This window comes from Haematobia irritans, chromosome 4 (genome assembly GCF_050003625.1).
Source record: "Haematobia irritans isolate KBUSLIRL chromosome 4, ASM5000362v1, whole genome shotgun sequence".
NCBI classification, from domain to species: domain Eukaryota; kingdom Metazoa; phylum Arthropoda; class Insecta; order Diptera; family Muscidae; genus Haematobia; species Haematobia irritans.
In genome coordinates, this window is record NC_134400.1 from 149,926,289 (window position 1) to 149,952,237 (window position 25,949).

Sequence of the window (25,949 nt, forward strand, 5' to 3'; positions counted from 1 at the left end):
TATTTGTTCATTTATTGAAATGCAATGTATTACTCTTCGGCAATATTGCTAATCAAGGTCAAATGATAATTTATTTGGTATGTTCAAATTGTATAGTAAATACAAATACATTTTTCATATGATTGTAATATAAATATAGCAATATTTGTTTTTTCTTCTTTTTACTGAAAAATTATTCAAATTTTAATTTTTCTCTTTCTGATTTCAGGTAAGCTAATATGGATTTTTTGGTAAGATTTTTAAATGCAATCCATTTTAATTTAGTTGAAAATTTTCAATACTGGTGCTGCCATTTTTTTTATACTCTCTCCAGTTAGAGCAAATGGTGCAGTTTCCTCAGGTGAAATTGATGATGAGGTAATCATAGGCGAAGTAGTTGTTGTAGTAGTTGATGATGTTGATGTTGTTGTTGTCGTTGGTGCACCACCTTCTAAGCATTTCTGCAGAGTGCGATAAACTACGGCAGTATCCTCAACATATTTTCGTTCAGCTGATTTGCAGCATTGCTCATGTTTCAAATCGATAAGGCGATATTTCTCATGGATTTCATTGGCATATTCGGAAGCATTGCCTGAAATGCTATAGACAGCTTTAGTATTCATGGCCCCCTAAAAGAAATTGTATGAATTACCAGTTTTTATTAGATCTTGGAGTTAAATTATGATATAAATTGGTATGATAAAAATCGGATATAAAAATTAAAAGGGATTTTTTCCCTACACAGAAAAAAATATCTCCAAAATATTTCCAATTAAAAAGTTAATTGAAGTTGAAAATTTTTTCAATTAATAAATTAATTGATACAATTAACTTTTTAATCATGATACAAACATTAAGTTAATTAAGTCAATGATTGAAAATTTTAAAATTTTTTATTAAAAAATTAATTGATACAATTAACTTTTTAATCAAATTCGGAAGACTAATTCAGTTAAAAAAAGTACTGATTTTTTTTTTAATTTTTAATTAAAAATGTATTTCAAACAATAATTTGTTAATCCAAATAAAAACTCTAAGCCAATTCAGAAAGTAATTAAAAATAGTTACCTTTTTTAATAAATAAATTAATTGAGTTTTGCAATCAACATCAATTAAATTTTTAATTGAATCAACTAAAAAATTAATTGAAATTTGCTGAAAAAATCAATTAATTTTTTAATCAAGAATTTTTTCTATGCCCAATTAAAACTGTGATTGATACTATCATTTTCGTGATTGAAGACATTTCAATTAAAAAATTAATTGGATCAATTAATTTGGTGATTGAATCAGAAAAAAAATTTTTTGTGTGTACCGAAAAGATAGCTATCATTTGTGTGCAAAAGCTTACTAATCGACTTTTGATAATGAACCAATTCCAACAATCGATATCTGGCAACCACATCGAAAAGTTGATTGTGAATTCATTGAATTTACCATTAAATTGTGTTCGAAGAACGGCAAAAATATCAGCATTTGACAAAAGATCGGCATAAGATAGAGTCAAAGTTATCGGATGCGAATCGTAATGTAACTGTAAATGATGAGATAATATCAAACTATTTTTGACCCCAAAAAAATTTTGAATTTTGACAAAATTTTCTATAGAAATTTGAATTGTGACAAAATTTTCTATAGAAATATAATTTTGACAAAAATGGTGAAAAAATCGCAATTCTTTCTATCAAAAAAAAAATTTGACAAAATTTCCTATAGAAACAAAATTTTGACAAAATTCTCTACAGAAATTTGAATTTTGACAAAATTTTCTATAGAAATTTGAATTTTGAAAAAATTTTCTATAGAAATAAAATTTTGACAAAATTTTCTATTGAAATAAAAATTTTACACAATTTTCTATAGAAATAAAATTTTGACAACATTTTCTATAGAAATAAAATTTTGAAAAAATGTTCTATAGAAATTTGAATTTTGACAAAATTTTCTTTAGAAATTTTAATTTTGACAAAATTTTCTGTAAAAATAAAATTTTGATAAAATTGTATATTGAAATAAAATGTTGACAAAATTGTATATTGAAATAAAATTTTGACAAAATGTTCTATAGAAATAAAATGTGGACCAAATTTTACATATTCTATAGAAATAAAATTTGTCAAAATTTTCTATAGAAATTTGAATTTTGACAAATTTTCTATAGAAATTTGAATTTTGACAAAATTTTCTATAGAAATTTGAATTTTGACAAAATTTTCTATAAAAATAAAATTTTGACAAAATTTTCTGTTGAAATAAAAATTTGGCAACATTTTCTATAGAAATAAAATTTGGCAAAATTTTCTATAGAAATTTGAATTTGGCAAAATTTTCTATAGAAATTTGAATTTTGACAAAATTTTCTATAGAAATTTGACAAAAGTTTCTATAAAACTAAAATTTTGACAAAATTGTATATTGAAATAAAATTTTGAAGAAATTTCCTATAGAAATAAAATTTTGACAAAATTCTCTATAGAAATTAGAATTTTGACAAAATTTTCTATAGAAATTTGAATTTTGAAAAAATTTTCTATAGAAATAAAATTTTGACAAAATTTTCTATTGAAATAAAAATTTTACACAATTTTCTATAAAAATAAAATTTTGACAAAATTTCCTATAGAAATTTGAATTTTGACAAAATTTTCTATTGAAATAAAATTTGGACAAAATTTTCTATTGAAATAAAATTTGGACAAAATTTTCTATAGAAATAAAATTTTAACAAAATTTTCTATTGAAATAAAATTTTGACAAAATTTTCTATAGAAATTTGAATTTTGACAAAAATTTTGATAAATTTTATTTTTATAGAAAATTTTGTCAAAATTTTATTTTTATAGAAAATTTTGTCAAAATTTTATTTTCATAGAAAATTTTGTCAAAATTTTATTTCTATAGAAATAAAAAATATACAATTTTTTTAAAATTTTGAAGAAATTTTCTATAGAAATAAAATTTTGACAAAATTTTCTATAAAAATAAAATTTTGACAAAATTTTCTATAAAAATAAAATTTTGACAAAATTTCCTATAGAAATTTGAATTTTGACAAAATTTTCTATAGAAATTTGAATTTTGACAAAATTTTCTATTGAAATAAAAATTTGACAACATTTTCTATAGAAATAAAATTTGGCAAAATTTTCTATAGAAATTTGAATTTGGCAAAATTTTCTATAGAAATTTGAATTTTGACAAAATTTTCTATAGAAATTTGAATTTTGACAAAAGTTTCTATAAAACTAAAATTTTGACAAAATTGTATATTGAAATAAAATTTTGAAGAAATTTTCTATAGAAATAAAATTTTGACAAAATTTTCTATAAAAATAAAATTTTGACAAAATTTTCTATAAAAATAAAATTTTGACAAAATTTCCTATAGAAATTTGAATTTTGACAAAATTTTCTATAGAAATAAAATTTTGACAAAATTTTCTATTGAAATAAAATTTGGACAAAATTTTCTATTGAAATAAAATTTGGACAAAATTTTCTATAGAAATAAAATTTTAACAAAATTTTCTATTGAAATAAAATTTTGACAAAATTTTCTATAGAAATTTGAATTTTGACAAAAATTTTGACAAAAATTTTGACAAAATTGTATATTGAAATAAAATTTTGAAGAAATTTTCTATAGAAATAAAATTTTGACAAAATTTTCTATAGAAATAAAATTTTGACAAAATTTTCTATAAAAATAAAATTTTGACAAAATTTTCTATAAAAATAAAATTTTGACAAAATTTCCTATAGAAATTTGAATTTTGCCAAAATTTTCTATAGAAATAAAATTTTGAAAAATTTTTTTTTTGAAATAAAATTTGGACAAAATTTTCTATTGAAATAAAATTTGGACAAAATTTTCTATTGAAATAAAATTTTGACAAAATTTGCTATAGAAATTTGAATTTTGACAAAAGTTTCGATAAAACTAAAATTTTGACAAAATTGTATATTGAAATAAAATTTTGAAGAAATTTTCTATAGAAATAAAATTTTGACAAAATTTTCTATAAAAATAAAATTTTGACAAAATTTTCCATAAAAATAAAATTTTGACAAAATTTTCTATAAAAATAAAATTTTGACAAAATTTCCTATAGAAATAATATTTTGGCAAAATTATCTATAGAAATAAAATTTTGACAAAATTTTCTATAAAAATAAAATTTTGACAAAATTTTCTATAAAAATAAAATTTTGACAAAATTTCCTATAGAAATAATATTTTGGCAAAATTATCTATAGAAATAAAATTTTGACAAAATTTTCTATTGAAATAAAATTTGGACAACATTTTCTATAGAAATAAAATTTTGACAAAATTTTCTATAAAAATAAAATTTTGACAAAAAATTCTATTGAAATAAAATTTTCACAAAATTTTCTATAAAAATAAAATTTTGACAAAATTTTCGATAAAACAAATTTTGTCAAAATTTTCTATAAAAATAGAATTTTGACAAAATTTTCTATAAAAATAAAATTTTGACAAAATTTTCTATAGAAATAAAATTTTAATAAAATTTTCAATAGAAATTTGAATTTCAACAAAATTTTCTATAGAAAGTTGAATTTTGACAAAATTTTCTATAGAAATAAAATTTTGACAAAATTTTCTATAGAAATAGAATTTTGACAAAATTTTGTATTGAAATAAAAATTTGACAAAATTTTCTATAGAAATAAAATTTTGAAAAAAATGTCTATAGAAATGAAATTTTGACAAAAATTGCTATAGAAATAAAAATTTCACAAACTTTCCTATATAATTAAAATTTTCACAAAATGTTCAATAGAAATAAAATTTTGACAAAATTTTCTATAAAAATAAAATTTTGACAAAATTTTCTATAAAAATAAAATTTTGACAAAATTTTCTATAGAAATAGAATTTTGACAAAATTTTCTTTAGAAATTTGAATTTTAACAAAATTTTCTATAGAAAGTTGAATTTTGACAAAATTTTCTATAGAAATAAAAGTTTGACAAAATTTTCTATAGAAATAGAATTTTGACAAAATTTTGTATTAAATTAAAAAAATGACAAAATTTTCTATAGAAATAACATCTTTCAACGTGAATTAACTCAACAATATTGCATCGATTGCATTAATTCAATTTTTGACGATGAAGCTCCGTCAAGGAATATTGTTTATCGATTCAACCCAGATCGTACTTCTCTCGTAGAAGAATCTCGTGAAGGTTTGTCCATCAAAGAATAGTTCGAGTTGGATCCCACACAATTTGTCGATCTCTCAAAAACAGGCTCGTGTCGATAGAAATGCTCCATAAATACGATAGCGATGCTTCGAAATATGTCTATGACATCGTGACAGACATCGTGAATCGTGAAAATAGGAGTATGAACCCGAAAGTAAACACCAATTGAGCCAAATCCAATAAAAATTGCTCGAAAGCAAAATACTTTCAAGCGAATTCTGAGGGGTTCAATTGGTTTACACGTATGCAAAAGTGTTTAGATTTAATTGAAAAATTGCGATTTTCGATTATTAATATTTGTTTTTGTTTTCTAATCCCGAAATATATTAACTAATAATGTATTTATAAATTGGAAATCTTTTTTAATTTAATTAAATTGTCAATTGTGATAATTAAAATTTTAATTGAAAACGAAAAAACAAAATTCAATCAATTTCTTAAATAATCTTATATATTAATTTGATTGTTTCAGTAAATTTTTTAATTGCCCTACGGGAATTTGGTGCAAATTGCCACTGACGGACCTATCACAGAACTGGTACCCGTGCTCCAGTTAGTTGCAATTTCATTTCGGGTTCGATTGGTATGCCCAAATTGAAACATAGTTTGTCCGAGACTGGTTCCTGAGGATCTGTCTATGGGGTGCTCCTGCTAAATTGTCCCAGGACGTGTCCTTTGGGATGAGTCCAAGACGCGTCCTAAAATGTAAATTTACCCCGTCAATGACAAACCCATGTTAAAGTGACCGGTCCCTTCCATACGTTTTGATCAGAACTGGGACTGGTCCATACGCACCAGGAACTAGTCCTGTACCGGTTATGTGGTTGATCCATTTCCCGTAGGCTGGTTACATTTTAAACTCCCATCAATTTTTTAATTGAAAATAGTTTTTGCCAATTTGTTTTTCTGTGTATCAATATTATTTTCACAGCAGATACTTACAATTTCCGAGTGGCATGTAAAAATTCCCAAAGTTGAATTCTTTTCATTACACAATGACATAGTATGGCATACATCCTTTGCGTTTTCAATAATCTTAGAACGTGCTGGTGCCATTTCGCTTTCGATGGTATCTCTACCGGCTTTAGCATCCATAAGACATTTATTATAAGATGAACTATAGGATTCGCCAACGGCACTCGTCGTAATCATGTATTCATTAAAGCAGGCCATTGTCACAGCTGGATCTTGAGAGGACATACGTGATCGGAAAAACAAATTCGCTATATTGTGGCTACTCTGAGCAGATACATGGCCGCTAATCACTAGGATTAAAAGGCAAATGAAAAGTTTGCCGCACTGATTCATGTCGATTCTGGTACCGTTTTCGTTTCGTTTGATCGATTCGTGTAGCTCGAAGGAGTGGTCGCGACTGTTCTTAGTAAGATCATTGGCTAGATATTTTATAGCCTTTTTGGATCTCGATAAGGGAGTTACAGATGTGAGTTAGATACCTTTTTTCGCAAATATTATTTTCAATGTTTTCTTTGCTTATCATTAGAGCATTTGAGACCAAAGCATATTCAAATGCAGACATGTAGATGGGGGCCTTATCTTAAGAATAAACATCAAAATCAAATGCGGTGAAAATTGTTTGTATTTTGTTTTTTAGTGCAATCATCATTGACGTACTACTCTGAGTAAGAGTGAATTTTGAAATTGAACTTTCCGAGATAGGCATTCGATGGTGTACCACGACTTACATTAACTTTAGATCTTCCAAAATATTATTTCTCGAATACCTATACTAGCATTTATTTTTTGATTAATTTACAAGGTAACTAACCATAAATCTTACTACCAATTCAAACCACAATTTTATTACACCCCTCACCGTAGATTGGTGATGATGGTAAAGGGTGATTTGTTAAGAGCTTGATAACTTTTTTTTTAAAAAAAACGCATAAAATTTGCAAAATCTCATCGGTTCTTTATTTGAAACGTTAGATTGGTCCATGACATTTACTTTTTGAAGATAATTTCATTTAAATGTTGACCGCGGCTGCGTCTTAGGTGGTCCATTCGGAAAGTCCAATTTTGGGCAACTTTTTCGAGCATTTCGGCCGGAATAGCCCGAATTTCTTCGGAAATGTTGTCTTCCAAAGCTGGAATAGTTGCTGGCTTATTTCTGTAGACTTTAGACTTGACGTAGCCCCACAAAAAATAGTCTAAAGGCGTCAAATCGCATGATCTTGGTGGCCAACTTACCGGTCCATTTCTTGAGATGAATTGTTCTCCGAAGTTTTCCCTCAAAATGGCCATAGAATCGCGAGCTGTGTGACATGTAGCGCCATCTTGTTGAAACCACATGTCAACCAAGTTCAGTTCTTCCATTTTTGGCAACAAAAAGTTTGTTAGCATCGAACGATAGCGATCGCCATTCACCGTAACGTTGCGTCCAACAGCATCTTTGAAAAAATACGGTCCAATGATTCCACCAGCGTACAAACCACACCAAACAGTGCATTTTTCGGGATGCATGGGCAGTTCTTGAACGGCTTCTGGTTGCTCTTCACTCCAAATGCGGCAATTTTGCTTATTTACGTAGCCATTCAACCAGAAATGAGCCTCGGACGTAAAGCGCGAAACACATTTCGAACCGAACACTGATTTTGGTAATAAAATTCAATGATTTGCAAGCGTTGCTCGTTAGTAAGTCTATTCATGATGAAATGTCAAAGCATACTGAGCATCTTTCTCTTTGACACCATGTCTGAAATCCCACGTGATCTGTCAAATACTAATGCATGAAAATCCTAACCTCAAAAGAATCACCCTTTATAAGTGTACCTTTCCGAAATATCCATTTCCGACTAAATAAAGTATAGTCTTGATCAGGTAGACCTAACGATGTCCGTCTGTCTGTCATAATCAAACTACACCCAGCAAAAAACTGAATTTTCAACTGCTTCGTAAAGGAAGCAAATTCAAGCATCACTTACCCTTGCAAGGAATTCATTGATGAATTAATAAAGAATTCACCAGTGCAACTCAACTGCGCTAATTTCATCGTCACCGTTATCTACATCTTTTTATCAAGCTTGAGAAGACTTTCTAGCCTTATACCATTATTTGAGTGCTTCCAAATTTATAATTTTTTTGCTGGACATCTTTCAATAATGAAACAATCACCCTGATTTTTTTTTGAGTGTAAGCAGTAAACGGTCGCAAGTGGGCTATATCTGTTCATGTTTTTTGAAGCGACCACATTGACACCGCAAGTTTTATCCGAATTTCCTGAAATTGGAAATCTAGAGGTATTTTCTATAAACCGTATTTTTACCCGATTTTAATGAAATTGACCGCCTTCTCTATTTGATTTGGTATTGACCGATTTCCCGATTTGACTTCTTGGGCTTCTATAAACCTAAATTTTTATTGGATTTTTTTTGAAAATGGACATGCAGAGGTATTTTAGGCCCACCAAAACCTGTGAATATAGTTTTTATTGGTTCTGTTTTTGGTAAAGCCTTCATATAGACCAAAGTAAAATTTCCAAAATTATACTTCTCGTACTCATCCGAATAATGGAGTAAAAAATCTACAGAAATTCTATTTCAAACCAAGGCGTTATTTCGTAATTTTCTTGCACGCTTACAAGATACATTTAAGATTCCTCTACAGCTCAAACGAAAATAGTTCTTATAAATCTAAAATCTGATATAGTCTCCATATACACACATAAACAAACATTTATTTACTAAATTTCAAGTTAGGTTAGGTTAGGTATGGTGGCAGACCCACTATTCCATAAAATTTCTATAGAAATAAAAATTTGACAAAATTTTCTATAGAAACACAATTTTGACAAAATTTCCTGTAGAACTAAAATTTTGACAACATTTTTTATAGAAATAAAATTTTGACAAAATTTTCTATAAAAGGAAAATGTTGACAACATTTTCTATAGCAATAAAATTTTGACAAAATTTTCTATAGAAATAAAATTTTGTCAAAATTTCCTATAGAAATAAAATTTTGTCAAAATTTTCTATAGAAATAAAATTTTGTCAAAATTTTCTATTGAAATAAAATTTTGCCAAAATTTTCTATAGAAATAAAATTTTGACAAAATTTTCTATAGAAATAAAATTTGACACAATTTTCTATAGAAATAAAATTTGACACAATTTTCTATAGTAAGAAAATTGTGACACAATTTTCTGTAGCAAAAAATTGTGACACAATTTTTTATAGCAATAAAATTTTGACAACATTTTCTATAGAAATAAAATGTTGACAAATTTTGACAAAATTTTCTATAGAAATAAAATGTTGACAAATTTTGACAAAATTTTCTATAGAAATAAAATTTTGACAAAATTTTCTATAGAAATAAAATGTTGACAAATTTTTCTATCGAAATAAAATTTTGACAAAATTTTCTATAGAAATAAAATTTTGATAAAATTTTCTGTAGAAATAAAATTTTGACAAAATTTTCTATAGAAATAAAATTTTAACAAAATTTTCTATAGAAATAAAATTTGACACAATTTTCTATAGAAATAAAATTTGACACAATTTTCTGTAGCAAAAATTTGTGACACAATTTTTTATAGCAACAAAATTTTGACAAAATTTTCTATAGCAATACAATTTTGACAAAATTTTCTATAGCAATAAAATTTTGACAAAATTTTCTATAGAAATAAAATTTTGTCAAAATTTTCTATAGAAATAAAATTTTGTCAACATTTTCTATAGAAATAAAATTTTGTCAAAATTTTCTATAGAAATAAAATTTTGACTAAATTTTTTATAGAAATAAAATGTTGACAGAATTTTCTATGGAAGGAACATTTTTACAACATTTTCTATAGAAATAAAATTTTGACAAAATTTTCTATAGAAATAAAATGTTGACAAATTTTGACAAAATTTTCTATACAAATAAAATTTTGACAAAATTTTCTATACAAATAAAATTTTGACAAAATTTTCTATAGAAATAAAATGTTGACCAATTTTTCTATAGAAATAAAATTTTGACAAAATTTTCTATAGAAATAAAATTTTCTGTAGAAATAAAATTTTGACAAAATTTTCTATAGAAATACAATTTTAACAAAATTTTCTATAGAAATAAAATTTGACACAATTTTCTATAGAAATACAATTTGACACAATTTTCTGTAGCAAAAAATTGTGACACAATTTTTTATAGCAATAAAATTTTGACAAAATTTTCTATAGTAATAAAATTTTGACAAAATTTTCTATAGAAATAAAATTTTGTCAAAATTTTCTATAGAAATAAAATTTTGCCAACATTTTCTATAGAAATAAAATTTTGTCAAAATTTTCTATAGAAATAAAATTTTGACAAAATTTTTTATAGAAATAAAATGTTGACAGAATTTTCTATGGAAGGAACATTTTTACAAAATTTTCTATAGAAATAAAATTTTGACAAAATTTTCTATAGAAATAAAATTTTAACAAAATTTTCTATAGAAATACAATTTGACACAATTTTCTATAGCAATAAAATTGTGACACAATTTTCTATAGCAAAAAATTATGACACAGTTTTTAATAGCAATAAAATTTTGACAAAATTTTCTATAGCAATAAAATTTTGACCAAATTTTTTATAGAAATAAAAGTTTGTCAAAATTTGCTATAGAAATAAAATTTTGTCAAAATTTTCTATAGAAATAAAATTTTGTCAACATTTTCTATAGAAATAAAATTTTGACAAAATTTTCTATAGAAATAAAATTTTGGAAAGAAAATTTCTTAATATTTTGGTAAATTAATTTTGGCTCGAGTGGCAACTGTGATTATACGAGGGCGGTTCGGAAACTTCTTAGCCTGTCAATAAAAGAGAATAGTTAGTTTTTCAAAAATATTTTTATTTTTCAATATAATCTCCTGAAACCTCAATACACTTAGTCCAACGCTTTTCTAGCAATTCTATCCCTTTATTACAATAGTTTCCCTTAAGGTCTTCAAAATAGTGGTTTACAGCTGTAATTGCATCTTCATTTGTGGTAAAACGCTTGCCAGCAAGGAATATTTTTTAGATTTGGGAACAAGTAAAAGTTGCTGGGAGCTAAATCAGGAGAATAAGGTGGGTACACGCAGATAAGGAATATGATCACCTCAAACATGTTTCAAGAGCAAAATGTTATTTTTGTATGGTGACCATGTAACATGTTTGTCACTAAAATGTTATTTTCTCGTCAAATATAACCTGCTTGCCGAAATCAGACACATGATTTCCGAGAAAATAACATGGTTGCGAAAACCATGTTACATGGTCACCACCCAAAAATAACATTTTGCTCTTAAAACATGTTGGAGGTGATCATATTCCTTCTCTGGGTGTGGTCAAGCAACTCGTACTTTAATTCGTTTATTTTAGCCATTGCTAAAACACTCTTGTGCGCTAGTGCGTTGTCTTGACGAAAAATTATTTTTTTGTGTTGTAAGCCAGGACGTTTTTTTCGAATTTGTAAATTTAATTGATCCAAAAGGTTGCAATAGTACTCCGAATTTATTGTTTTAACCTTTGGCAGATAGCCTTTGGGTCATTTCCTCCAGTTTCAGTCCAGTGTTTGGATTGTTCTTTTGTCTCTGGAGTATAGTGGTGGATACATGTCTCATCAACACTTATGAAACGACGCTTAAAATCCATTTTATTTCGCTTAAAACGATCCAAACAAGCTTGAGAAATGTTCATTCTTATGCGTTTTTGATCGACTGTTAACAAATGCGGCATCTATCTTGCAGAAAGCCTGTTCATCTGTAGTTCTTCATGCAAAATTAAATGGACTCGATGATTTGAGATGCCCATGATATTAGCAATTTCACGCACTTTTATTCGTAGATCATTTAATACCATATCATGCACTTTGGCTACAATTTTTGTTGTTTTTGCTGGTTTTGAACGTCCACTATGTGGTTCATATTCAATGCTTGTACGACCACGTTTAAATTCAGCAACCCAATTTTTTACTGTTGCATATGAAGGAGCACTTTCACCTAACACATTCACCACATCATTATGCATTTCTTGTCCCGATAAAGCTTTTTTATGTAAATATTCAATGACAGCACGCATTTCTAATTTTTCCATTGTAAAAAAATTGCGGATGTGTCTTTTTTGGACACCTGTTTCTATATGAAGGAGTTGCCAGATCGAAACAAAATTTAACATGTGTTCATAACAGAGATGGAAGTTTCCAAAGCACTTAAATTTTTTCTGTTTATACCGCGCTTTTTGTGCTAGGCTAAGAAGTTTCCGAACTGCCCTCGTAGGTCCAATTGCTGTAGCCGATGACCTCTAGGAATTTCTTTTGGAAAGTTTTAAACCGACTATTGGTTTCGTTTGGATGTTACCCTTATCGTCTGTTGACAGATGTACGGACATGGCTATGTTAGATGAGCTCAGAATATCGAGGTGACCAAGAATATATAAACCTAATGGGACCAAAACTGCAATGCGTACATGCAGAGAAGAAACATGATTGTCGCGATCATATTCGAAGAGCAACATAATATGATAGGAGCTATTTTAGCGGCGACCATGTAACATTTTCAACTGCAACCATTTTGGCTCAGTGAACATGGTTCTAAGAAAAATAAAATTATGATAGGAGCTATTTTAGCGGTGATCATGTAACATTTTCAACTGCAACCATTTTGGCTCAATGCACATGGTTCTAAGAAAAATAAAATTGTCCTCATCTAAAATGGTGTTATATTGATTAAAAAAAAAGAATTTTTATTTGAATGAAAAGACAATGGTCACGATCTAAAATGTTATGGTATTCGTCAAAAATGTTTTTCTTCTAGTCAAAAGAACATAGGTTAGTTAGGTGGCAGCCCGATGTATCAGACTCACTTAGACTATTCAGTCCATTGTGATACCACATTGGTGAACTTCGTGAACTTCGTCGTCGAAAAAAGGACGCCACTTGAGAAAAGAAACCACAAAAGTAACTTTATTTATGATTATGATACCATATTGCAATATGCAGAACAAAAAACAGGTACATTTTTCAATTACACTTCCCTGTTTTGTCTTCACGTAAAACCATGTGCCACTTCCAAATAAATAAATTAACACAAAACACAGTAATTCCGTATTCAGTGTCCATTCCAAGTAACAACCAATACACGACTGACACGCAAAATGAAAATCGTGTGTACCTGCTCAATGCTTTTTATACCCTCCACCATAGGATGGGGGGTATATTAACTTTGTCATTCCGTTTCTAACACATCGAAATATTGCTCTAAGACCCCATAAAGTATATATATTCTGGGTCGTGGTGAAATTCTGAGTCGATCTGAGCATGTCCGTCCGTCCGTCCGTCTGTTGAAATCACGCTAACTTCCGAACGGAACAAGCTATCTACTTGAAACTTGGCACAAGTAGTTGTTATTGATGTAGGTCGGATGGTATTGCAAATGGGCCATATCGGTCCACTTTTACGTATAGCTCCCATATAAACGTACCCCCAAATTTGGCTTGCGAATCCTCTAAGAGAAGCAAATTTCATCCGATCCGACTGAAACTTGGTACATGGTGTTAGTATACGGTCTCTAGCAACCATGCAAAAATTGGTCCACATCGGTCCATAATTATATATAGCCGCCATATAAACCGATCACCTCCGTAGCCTCTTGGAAGACCAAAATTCATCTGATTCAGTTAATATATGACCTCAAACACCCATGCAAAAATTGGTCGAAATCGTTTCATATTTATATATAGGCCCCATATAAACCGATCTCCAGATTTGACCTCCGGAGCCCCTTGGAAGAGCAAAATTCATCCGATTCGGTTGAAATTTGGTACGTGATGTTAGTATATTGTATCCAACAACCAGGCAGGAATTGGTTCATATCAGTCCATAATTATACATAACTCCCATATAAACCGATCCCCAGATTTGAACTCCGGTGCCTTATGGAGAATCAAAAGTCATCCCATCTGGTTTAAATTTGGTACGCGGTGGTAGTATATGATATTTAACACCGTTGCCAAAAGTGGTCCATGTCAGTCCATAATCATATATAGCCCCCATATAAACCGATCCCGAGATTTGGTTTTGGAACCTCTTGGAGGAGCAAATTTCATCCGAGTCAGTTGAAATTTGGTACATTGTGCTAGTATGTGACCGTTAACAACTATGCCTAACTAGGTCCATATCGGTCTATGGTTATATATAGCCCTCAGAAAAATCGAGCCCCAATCACACAAAAATTGGTCCATATCGAGTTCATAATTGTATATAGCCCCCGCATAAGCGACCACCATATTTCAATTCTGGCTCTCTACACGCTCACAAAAAATCGCTTCTGTAACATATACTCCCAAACATATTTTGCTTCAACCATATACATTTTTGGGTAGTGCCCAAACATTTATATGTTTGATCTCTTCCAATATATAATATGTTTGAAAGCATATTGGTCTAAACAATATATGTTTGGGTAGTCTAAGTTCCAAACATTTTGTATTTTTGCATCCAAATTCAATAATGTTGTCTTACAAAAACAATATGTTATTATGTGAACATATAATATGTTTGAAAGCATTTTGCACCCAAAAATATTATATGCTTAAAAAAAATTCTCCCAAACAATATTGTGCTCAAAATTTTATTTATTTATTTATATATTTACAATCATAATGAATTATGAAAATAAACAGGTAATATAGGTGCTAACAACATAGGTTTTCGACCTGAATGCTCAAAATTTTGTTTCTGCCCAATTGTATATTCCCCCACATCTTTCTCACTTCCACGAGATTTTTTAGTTCTTAGCACCTTTTTCTGTAATACAAACATTGTAGAAGAAATTATCCAATTGTATGATTTTTTTATTTTAATTTTACCTTTTGCCGGACGGGGATTCGAACAGCGGACCACACAGTTTGTAAGGATCAAAGAAGTAGCTGATCAATTGCCCAAGGAAAAATAAAATGTTAATTTTGTAATAACAAGCAACAACCACCAACTTAATTCAATATCGCTCCCTGTTAAATAGCGCTCCAAGCTACTAAACACATATATGTTTATAGGCTATTTCTAAATTAATATATGTTTGCATCCAAGCATATTATATTTACAAACATTTTATGTCCCAAACATAATATGTTCTAACATATTAACATATATGTCCCAAACATGTTATGCTAGTTTATGAAGATTATATGCTTGCACTCAAAAATATTGTGTTTAAAAATTTGTGTTCCAAACATATAATGTTTATAGCCAAACATATGAAAAACAGTCTTTTTCATCCGTGTACGTATCGTTCAAAAAGTCCATATCGATTCGTAATTATTTGTAGACTTACCTATACATAACTTTTTTGTCTAATATATACCACCAGAGATGGTCTGTATCAAACTTTTTTAGGTTTGCGACTGTCGCAAAGTTGTCACATACTCGTGTTAAATGTAGAAAAAGTCGTAAACTCAAAATACTTTAGTCGCGTCAGCGAATTCGATTATATGCAAGACGATTGTATGTGCGAAGAAGTTTCAATTCTTAGGAATGTTCACAATTCGGTTTCAGTCCCCACATTTTCCCTATTGGCTTTTGCACGAGTACAGGGTAACCGTGGATTTTGTCGTCCTTACTTAGCTTTAATTTCAGTCTCCTGTCCAATATAACCCCAAGGTATTTTGCACACTCACCAACGGGAATTTCGATACCATCTAAGAAAATAGGCTTGACCGTGGGAAAACTTTCACAAATTTCTGCAGAAACTCACAGCGAATGCTGTCAAACTAAATTAAAAAATGTTCAGGATTTCTTCTATTCAAAATTAGACATACGTATTATCGCATACGTATTATCGCAAATGTATGTCGCAAAAGTCACAGTTTGTGACAGGCCAACCCTGTATACCACGCATGGACTAACTCACAATTTAGAAAACGATGTTAAGAAGTTTTAAGATACCACAACCCAAGTAATTCGATTGTGGATGACATTCTTTCTACGCAATCCATGGTGGAGGGCACATAAGATTCGGCCTGGCCGAAATTACGGCCGTATATACTTGTTTTAAATTCTTTTCGCAGCAAAAAAGTTAAAAAATTAAATGGTCACGAAAAAATGTACATGGTCTTTATGGGCATTAAATGGTTCTAGACATGTCTATACGTAATCTATAAAAATACTTTTTTCCCTGCAAAAAAATCAAAAAAAAATTGAATGGTCAGGTACATGACTTTCGCAACCATTTAATGGTCTCACATTCCATCATTTAAATAACAGAAGATGTTTGCGGCATTTGAGAACCATTTAAATGCTTATTGCCAGCATAATTTTTTTCTCTGCTCGAAAATTATTTTTACAATGACAAAATATATGGTTTTCGCGACAATTACATGTTCTAGATAAGAATTAAATGGATGCGGCAACCATGTCCAAACATGTTTTTTCTGTGCGTGTATCAAACCGAATGACAAACTGGATGTTTATACCATCCACAATCCATTTCTTTAAATATTTATTCGTGTTTCTTAGCATTTGCTTCATTATCTCTTCTTTATTTCTTGGAAAATTCTCTTATTCCAACTTTGTCCATCTGCATGGCTATGGTAATGTACGTAAATCAATTATAAGATAACAAATTTAGGATCTATCTTTGGGAGCTGTTTGATTTAACAGCTTCATTGCAGATATGAAAATAGAGTAGCAAAAATTATCAACAAGTTGTTAAAGCCCATTAGCACTTGAATTACCTTGCTACTAGTTATCTACTTTCGTTGTCTACCGCAAGCATTTTAGTGGAATCATTTTAATTAATAATCTATCTTTGTTTTCTACTTTAGACAAACCCATACTGTTTAAATTCCTATCATTCATTGTCATCATTGTGAAGACAATAAAAGTATTTGTTTTACTTTCGAAATCTTAAAAAATTAAATAATCTAATTTTTTTTATGAACAAGTGAAATAAGATCTTCTATAAAAAATAATATATGTTTATGTTTATATATGAGAGATTTATATTTACAATTGTATCCGGAATACGAGTAAAACAATAAAGAAATTAGTCATAGATAATAATAACATATATGTTAACTTGCTTCTTCATTTATCTGTCTAGCGAAGGAGGGATTTGAATCCATTTGTTATGTAGACGATTTTATAATACTTCTGCATGGATCTTGCAAACTTTGCAAGAGAGCAGAAAGAGAGCTAAGGGTGACATATGACTGGGCAAGACCCAGCCCATTTTGATATCACAGTGGTGAACTTCTCTCTTATCACTGAGTGCTGTCCGATTCTTTGTTAAGCTCAATGAAAAGGGACCTCCTTTTTATAGGCGATTTCGAATTAGAGAAGGTTTGAAACACTCAAAAATATCACTAGCATTACTGACTACTATAGGGTGATCCAGACAAGAAGTTGATTGGAGAACTACTCAAGGAGAGTAGGACGATAGCCAGGAGGTACTATTGGACATACATTTTCTTGGAAAACAGACGGTTGAACCAAGTTCTGGTGGTGCCACAGAGGCTCAGGGGTCATTTCCTATCGAGGAAATTGTATCGAAAAATAGAATATATAGTTTTGGACCATTCAAATTCCCCGGACCTGATGGAATTACTCCGGCAGAGTTACAAGCAGTGACTGACAGAATTATCCTTCTTAAGACTCTGGAGACGATGATAGATGTTTATGTTAGAACTAGCACCGATTGAAGATTGTTCTACAAACGACAACATGCTTACTCGAAGGGCAGGTCTCCTGAGATCGCATTGCATGACCTAAACGCAGAGAAGGAATATGATCACCCCAAATATGTTTCAAGAGCAAAATGTTACGTTTTCACGGAAAACATGTAACATGTTTGTCGACACCTTGTTATATTCTGGCAAATTATTTATCTGATTTCAGAAAGCATGTTATGTTTGACGAAAAAGGAATATTTTTGCGATAAAAATGTTACATGGTCGCCGTGAAAAAGTAACATGGTGCTCTTGAAATATGTTTGAGGTGATCAAATTCCTTCTCTGGGTGTAGTCAGTTTTATTGAAAGCTCACTATCTGTCAATGAATACACAATTGTGGTTTTTCTAGACATCGAAGGGGCATTCAATAACGTCCATTCGCATTCTATAAGGTCCTCCAGTCACTCAAGTCACCGGCAGTACTTGGGGTGCGGGCAAAGAAACCTTGTTAACTACCTATAAGGCAATTGGCCGGTCAGTGGTAAACTATGCAGCGCCAGTGTGGACACCGCAGACTAGTGATACGCAGTGGAATAAAATTCAAACCTGTCAGAACGCTGCCCTTAGAACTGCGACTGGGTGTCTCCGCAGCACACCCCTGGATCACCTTTATGTGGAGACAAAGACCATCCCTGTGCGAAGACACAACTACATGTTGTCAAAGCAGTATCCCCTGGGTTGTTATCGCAGTAATCATCCAAACCACCATCTCATGGATGCACCACCACCACCCAGGAACGTAAGGGTTGATATACATCATCTAGAGCGCGAGATTTAGCGCTACAAAAGAGAACCTCTAGATCAAGCAGCGTACCAGGCAGGTTTGAACAGGATTCATGAGGATACTGTAGCTGAAGCGGTGAGAAGCTACAAGGTTAATCCTGTTCTCGGAGTCCGTCCACCGCCCATAGCACCGGAGGAAAGAGACCTCCCACGGCAGACTAAGGTAGTTTTAGCCCAGTTAAGATCAAGCAAGTGCAGCCGCCTCAATTCCTATTTATCAGTGATTGATAGCAGCATAGCTGACGTATGTCCAATTTGCAATCAAGGGCCACACGACACGCGTCATCTTTTCTCTTGCCCAGCTAAACCAACCCGACTTACCGCCAGGTCACTCTGGACGCACCCCACCTTAGTCGCAGAGTTCCTCGATCTGGCCATAAGCTGAAGTACCAAAGCGTATAACATAAAAATGGATGAAATCACAATAAACTGTTACAACAACAACGTCCATTCGAAGTCGACATCGATATGGATTGAGAACTTTCAATGTTGATCAAGGAACACTTAGGCTGTTAGAGACACCGTGGTGAAATGGTTAGCATGCCCGCCTTGCATACACAAGGTCGTGGGTTCTATTCCTGCATCGACAGAACACAAAACAGACAGTTTTTTCAGCGGTGGATTATCCCACCTCAGTAATGCTGGTGACATTTCTGAGTGTTCCAAAGCCTGTCACTGCAATGTGGAACGCCGTTCGGACTCAGCTATAAAAAGGGGTTCCTAGTCATTAAGCTTAACATGGAATCTGACAGCACTCAGTGATAAGAGAGAAGTTCACCACTGTGGAAGCACAATGGACTGATACATCGGGCTGCCACCTAACCTAACCTACCCTGTTAGATAAACTTCATCTATTTTAGCCACACTAGGACAAGCAAACAGAACTGAGGCACTCCCTAAGGAGGAGTTCTATCACCTCTTCTTTGGATGTTGCTATAAACATGCTTCTGGTTTCCCTAGAAAAAGAAAGAATAAAAGCGGTGGCATACGCAGATGATGTGGTTCTAGCAGTCAGGGGAAAATTGCCATCGACAGTTAGAGATATTATACAAAGAGCTGAGAAATGGGCGAAAGAGAATGGTCTAGAGTTAAATCCCGCAAAGATAGAGGTTAGGTTGAAGTGGCAGCCCGATTAAGATTCAGGCTCACTTAGGCTATTCAGTCCATTGTGATATAGAACTAGTCATGTACTGCTATGAACGCAAAATTCCCACGGTTAAGCCCATCTCCTTAGGGGGTAAATATTGAAATTCCCTTTGATGAGTGTGCAAAATACCTTGGGGTAATTTTGGACAGGAAGCTGAACTTTAAGCTTTATATTGAAGAAAGGACTAGAAAAGCCACGGTAGTTTTGTACACGTGCAAAAAAGCAATAGGAAAAAAGTGGGGACAAAACCGAAAATTGTGCATTAGCTATACACGGCAGTGGCTAGACCTATAATGCTTTACAGTGTTGTGGTCTGGTGGCCGGCACTTCAGCAACCGACAACTTTAGATAAAGTTTAGCGTATGGCGTGCTCGTGTATCTCAGGCGCATTCAGTACGACAAGAACAGATTCCCTTAATGTCGTGCTGAAATAGGCCTTTAGACATATTGGGCGAACAGTCAGCTGCTACAACGGCTGTGCGGTTGCGCGAGGTCGGAAAAATGGTACGGTCACAGTTTGGTCCTCAAAATAATGCCTAATGCGTTTGAAACTCTAATTCTCAACAGTGAGGCGTGGTGCACACAGGACCCGGGGAATAAACGACGTGTAGATTTCTATACTGATGGCTCCAAATTGGATGGACAAGTGGGTTTCGGAGTATATTCAAAAGGCCTGGAACTTCGAATAGCGAAAAGATTGCCTAATCACCGTAGTTTTTTTCAGGTTGAAATATTAGCAATAAGAGAGGTGGTGTATTGGCTGAGAAGTAATTTTCCAACAAATGTTGGCATTAATTTATACTCAGACACAGGGCTGACTCCAACCCCAGCATTTTTCATCAGCCTCGACTCCGGGTAATATAACTAAATCTCAATTTAATAACACAAATTTTTAGGTCTATTGTGAGGGGCACCATAAAAAAATTGACATTTTTAGTTTTTATCCGATTTGCCTGAAATTGGAAATTTAGAGGTATTTTAGGACCACAAACAGGTGTGTCGAAAATGGTATGTATCGGTATGTGGTGGGCATTAAAGTGGATCGATTCCCATCTGTCTAATTCCCATCTAGTCTAACATTCTAGGAAACATAAAATAATCTCCATAATTGGAAGTTGCGTTTCATTTACAGTCAACCGTACATTGATCGAATAAATCACACAATGGAATATAATTTACATAAAAACTTTTTTAGTTACAAATATGAGAAATGTGTAAAATAAATTAGATTAGCAAACAAAAATGAGAAATGTGTAAAAAAAATTAGATTGGTCGGATTCGAGCAAAATTTTTACGACTCCGACTCCAGCAAAATCTTCAGACTCCGACACCACAGTCCTATTCAGACAGTCAACCTGCAATAAAATCCTTGGACTCTGTGTTCCTTAACTCGAAAACAACCATCAACTGCCGCAAATCTCTCAACGAGATGGCTGAGCAGTACAATATTCACCTTTTGTCGGTGCCTGGCCATAGGAACATACCGGAGAACTGCGAAGTGGATGAGTTAGAAAGGCTAGGAACTACCTGACATATTCTAGAGGAACTAGAATCTGTTGTTGGCTACATGTAAGCTCTGACTGCGTTAGAAGGTTTTTATTATAACACCTCTTGTGTGAGTGTCCTGCATTTTATGTAAGGCGTAAGCGAATTTTAGGGGCATATAAAAAAACGTTAACTTAAGCAGTCTGCTGATGTTTTTGGAACATTCGGGTAGCCACTTTAAACGAAACTAACGTAACCTTCTTTTCGAAGCAAAAATGTTGAAATTTCTACAATTTTGATAAAAAAAAAACTGTTACGTAAGACAGATCAATTTAAATATTTCTTCAACATCCTTAAAATGAAGATAGCAAATATTGCTGGAATGAATGTATTGCTTGTGCTGGTTAAATTTAACCCGCCTTCTTAAGTCTACAAATCGAAAATTAATTCTGAAAATTAAATGTGCTTCATGCTCGTCCACATAACTTTGAAATGATAATTGTTTTTCTTTGTTGTTCCAATTTTTTGTGTGTTCTTTTGTTCAATGCTAAATGTTTTTCCGTCATTGTTTCTCAAAGCACCCATATCATCTGGACAAATAGTAAAGGAAAATGTTCTTACGAAATATTTGTTCTTTTTTTTTCTTGGCTTGAACTACATCTAATGTATGTGTCAGTTGAATGTACTGTAATTGCCACTGAGCTCTTGTTGACGAACAGATACATAAAGGGCTGGTTGGATAAGAGCCTAGATAAATGTCTGGTTGGTTGATGTTTTTACAGATCCATATTTCCGTTGGTTGGTGTTTTCATTAAGACACTGAGTCAGTCAGTCAGCCAGTCTTTCAGCCAATTTAGCTCTTGTGTCTGTTACATTTTTCTCATTCATTCATTTTTAGTGTCAACGTACACCATCGGATTCCATTCAACTTGGAAGATTTTTGTTGTTCATGAATGCGTGACTCACATTTTGGAGTTTTAGGGAAAGGTCATTGTGGCCATTGTTTAGAACAACGGATTTTATTTCATTTAAAATCACCTTGAGTTTTAATTGAATTGAATTTTCTTATAATTCATAACTTGACTATAGATCGATTGAAGTGGCGGTTTTGTGGCTGAAACTCATACTGAGAAATATATTGACCTAATTTTAAAGGTTATGCCACCTAAATTTTAGGACATGCAATTTACATTATACTTAGGAAAAATTTCTTAAAATATTGAAAATTGAAATAAAGGAACGTTTATAATCTTTGCTTTAAACTTTCTTTCATTACATTTAGGATATCGCATGTCTTTGAAATAAGTCAAATTCTTTTTTTAAAGTAAAGAAAACCATTTTTGATTTAAAGAAATAATCTTTACACTCGGGGTCGCTTTATATGGGGGCTATATAAAATTATGAACACGAGACTACCAAAAATGGCAGATTTTTTACTGTTTGGTAGATGCTTCTCCAACTATGAAATGCTTCATAAATTTTCTATAGAAATAACATTTTGACAAAATTTTCTACAGAAATAAAATTCTGACAAAATCTTCTATAGAAATAAAATTTTGAAAAAAAAAATTCTAAAGAAATGTTGACAAATTTTTCTATAGAAATAAAATTTTGACAAAATTATCTATAGAAATATAAAATGTTGACAAAATTTTCTATAGAAATAAAATTTTGAAAAAAAATCTATAGAAATATAAAATTTTGACAAAATTTTCTATGGCAATAAAATGTTTGAAGATTATTTTTGACTCGAATGGCAATCGTGATTTTTCTGTGATTGGGGATCGGTTTATTTGGGGGCTATATATAATATAGATCGATACGGACCAATTGTGGCATGGTTGTTATCGGCCATACTTTAGCGAAATGTACCAAATTTCAACTCGATCGGATGAAGGCTCCGGGGTTCAAATCTTCAAGAGGCTCCGGGGTTCAAATCTGGGGATCGGTTTATATGGGGGCTATATATAATTATGAACCAATATGGAGGGGGACATCCCCCTTGCCAAGACTTTTTCAAAATTGCGCCAAAGTTCTCTGATTTGGGTGAAATTTCCAAGGAAGGTTAGGAGTGATGTCTAGAAAAAGACCCGCTACTTTATTTTGCTATATTTTGTCGCGGGGGTGGACCACCCCTTTATACAATTTTTGTTTAAGGTACAGTAAAAAAACAAAAATTCTCTGATTTACTTGAGATTTACAGAGAACACGCCGTGAGGTTATGAATTTATTATGGGTTACCCGATTTTTTAATAATTGGACGGGAAATGGGACCCCCTTGAAAATTGGAATAAAATTATCCAATTTACTTAAAATTTTCAGGGAAGGTTGAAGGGAGCGTCTAGACAAAGGACAGCTACAGGGATACCTCATTTCTTCTCAAGTACATACCGTGAAACAATTAAACTTTTCCAATTCTCCTAATCCCACACTATGCAACTTGAAGGAAAGTTTACAGATTTTCTTGGAATTTGCAGAGAAAATGACGTCCCTTTACAAAAAATAGAGCAAAATCTAACCTTCTCCGATTTACTTGAAATTGGGAGAAGATGATTAAATTTACACAGGGTACATGGGAGAAGATGATTAAATTTATACAGGGTACATGATTTCTGGTTGGGGCACGGGAATAGTGAAGTTGGGTAGTTTGTGAAATGAATATAGGGTTGATGAATTTACGATATCTTGTCGGGGAGGAGCGAAGGAGGGGGTTCCCTTTTTGCCCGATTTTTTGAAATTAGAAAGTAGAGGATTGTCGATAACTCAGTACATAATTTTATAATTTTTCCACAGGCTTCTGTCAGACTTTTTAAAGTGAAAAACTTAAATTTACATGAAGTTGACAGGCAACGTAGAGGGTGCTTCATTTTCCGGTAAATGTCCGTGACCAACACGTTAACAAATGTAAATATGATCAGTTTTATGTACTTTTACTTTTTCCGATTTATTGGACGGTGTGCTGAGGAGAAGTCGTATACCTCCCCTTGACAAACCACGCTTGAAATTCACGGGAAATATAGAAGATTTTCCAACGATTTGAATACAGAACAATTAAAAAAAATTTGTTGAAAGGGAACATCCCCTACCCGACGTTTGTTAAGGCGATCCGTTTTACATCTGCATAACCGCCCTATTTCTATATATAAACAAACAAGCAAGTAGTCTGTTTTTTTTTTTAAATGTACTGGAAACCATTGAGTGAGTAATCAGTACTTCAGTTTTTGTGCCAGAATTCCCCTGACCCTACTCTTTGATAGAGTTCAAATCTTTTCGAATTTGTTTTCAGACCGAAGGATATGGTTGACTATGTTAACAAAAATATGCTTCGGGAGACGCAGCGAAGCGGGCCGGGTTACGCTAGTATGTTTATAATTTATTTGAATGTTATACTCCAAATATTTATTTATAAACAAAATATAGAAGTCAACAAGCAATCGCGAACATTTACGTTTTACGTAATGTTGGACTTAAAGTCTCACTGTGTTGTGTTGATGTCGTGCGTTATCTCTCTCATTCGCCATCTTTAGTTTTTCTTTATACTCTCTCCCTTTCTAAACAAATATATGTTTATAGGCAATTTCTAAACTAATATATGTTTGCATCCACACATATTATATTTAAAAAAATGTTATGTCCCAAACATAATATGTTCTAACATATATATCGCAAACATGTTATGCTAGTTTATGAACATTATATGCTGGCACTAAAAATAATATGCTAAAAATTTGAAATCCAAACATATCAGAAATTAAGTAATTCGTGATGGAATTCAAGCGCGATTGTGTGCTTGCTTTATTTATATTTGGCCGGAACATTCAAATTTCTAATTTGAATGTGGCTATCGTTAGAACCCTCCAGCATTTAATATGATTAAATTTGTGTACCCTCCACCATAGGAAGGGGGTTATATTAATGGGCGTATATTAACTTTGTCATGGGGGGTATATTAACTTTGTCATTCCGTTTGTAACACATCGAAATATTGCTCTAAGACCCCATAAAGTATTTGGTACATGGTGTTGGTATATGGTCTCTAACAACCATGCAAAAATTGGTCCACATCGGTCCATAATTATATATAGCCCCCATATAAACCGATCCCCAGATTTGGATTGCGGAGCCTCAAAGAGAAGCAAATTTCATCCGAACCGGAAGACATGATGTTGCTATATAGTCTCTAACAACCATGTAAAAATGGGACCACATAAGTCCATAATTATATATAGCCCCGATATAAACCGATCCCCAGATTTGACCTCCGGAGCCTCTTGGAAGAGTCAAATTCATCCGATCCGGTTGAAATTTGGTACATGGTGTTAGTATATGGTCTCTAACAACCATGCAAAAATTGGTCCATATCGGTTCATAATTATATATAGCCCCCATATAAACCGATGCCCAGATTTGACCTACGGAGTCTCTTGAAGGAGCAAACTACATCCGAACCGGTTGAAATTTAGTACATTTCGCTAGTGTATTGCCGATAACAACCATGCCAAAATTGGTCCGTATCGATCTATACTATACATAGCCCCCAAATAAACCGATCCCCAATCACAGAAAAATCACGATTACCACTCGAGCCAAGAATAATCTACCAAAATT

At 31.7% G+C, this 25,949-nt stretch overlaps 2 protein-coding genes across 19 annotated transcripts in view; one reads left to right on the top strand and one right to left on the bottom strand.

Moving 5' to 3' along the window:
- Positions 1–25,949, top strand: part of Svil (Supervillin) — a 1,072,938-nt gene that overhangs the window by 865,601 nt on the left and 181,388 nt on the right. The gene's annotated exons all lie outside the window — the stretch shown is intronic.
- LOC142233600 (uncharacterized) lies at positions 30–6,651 on the bottom strand. Its single transcript, XM_075304589.1, has 2 exons — positions 6,154–6,651; positions 30–608 (listed from the first exon to the last, which is right to left on the bottom strand). Exons 1-2 carry the CDS (start codon positions 6,517–6,519, stop codon positions 261–263), a joined length of 714 nt encoding a protein of 237 aa, XP_075160704.1. The 5' UTR covers positions 6,520–6,651; the 3' UTR covers positions 30–260.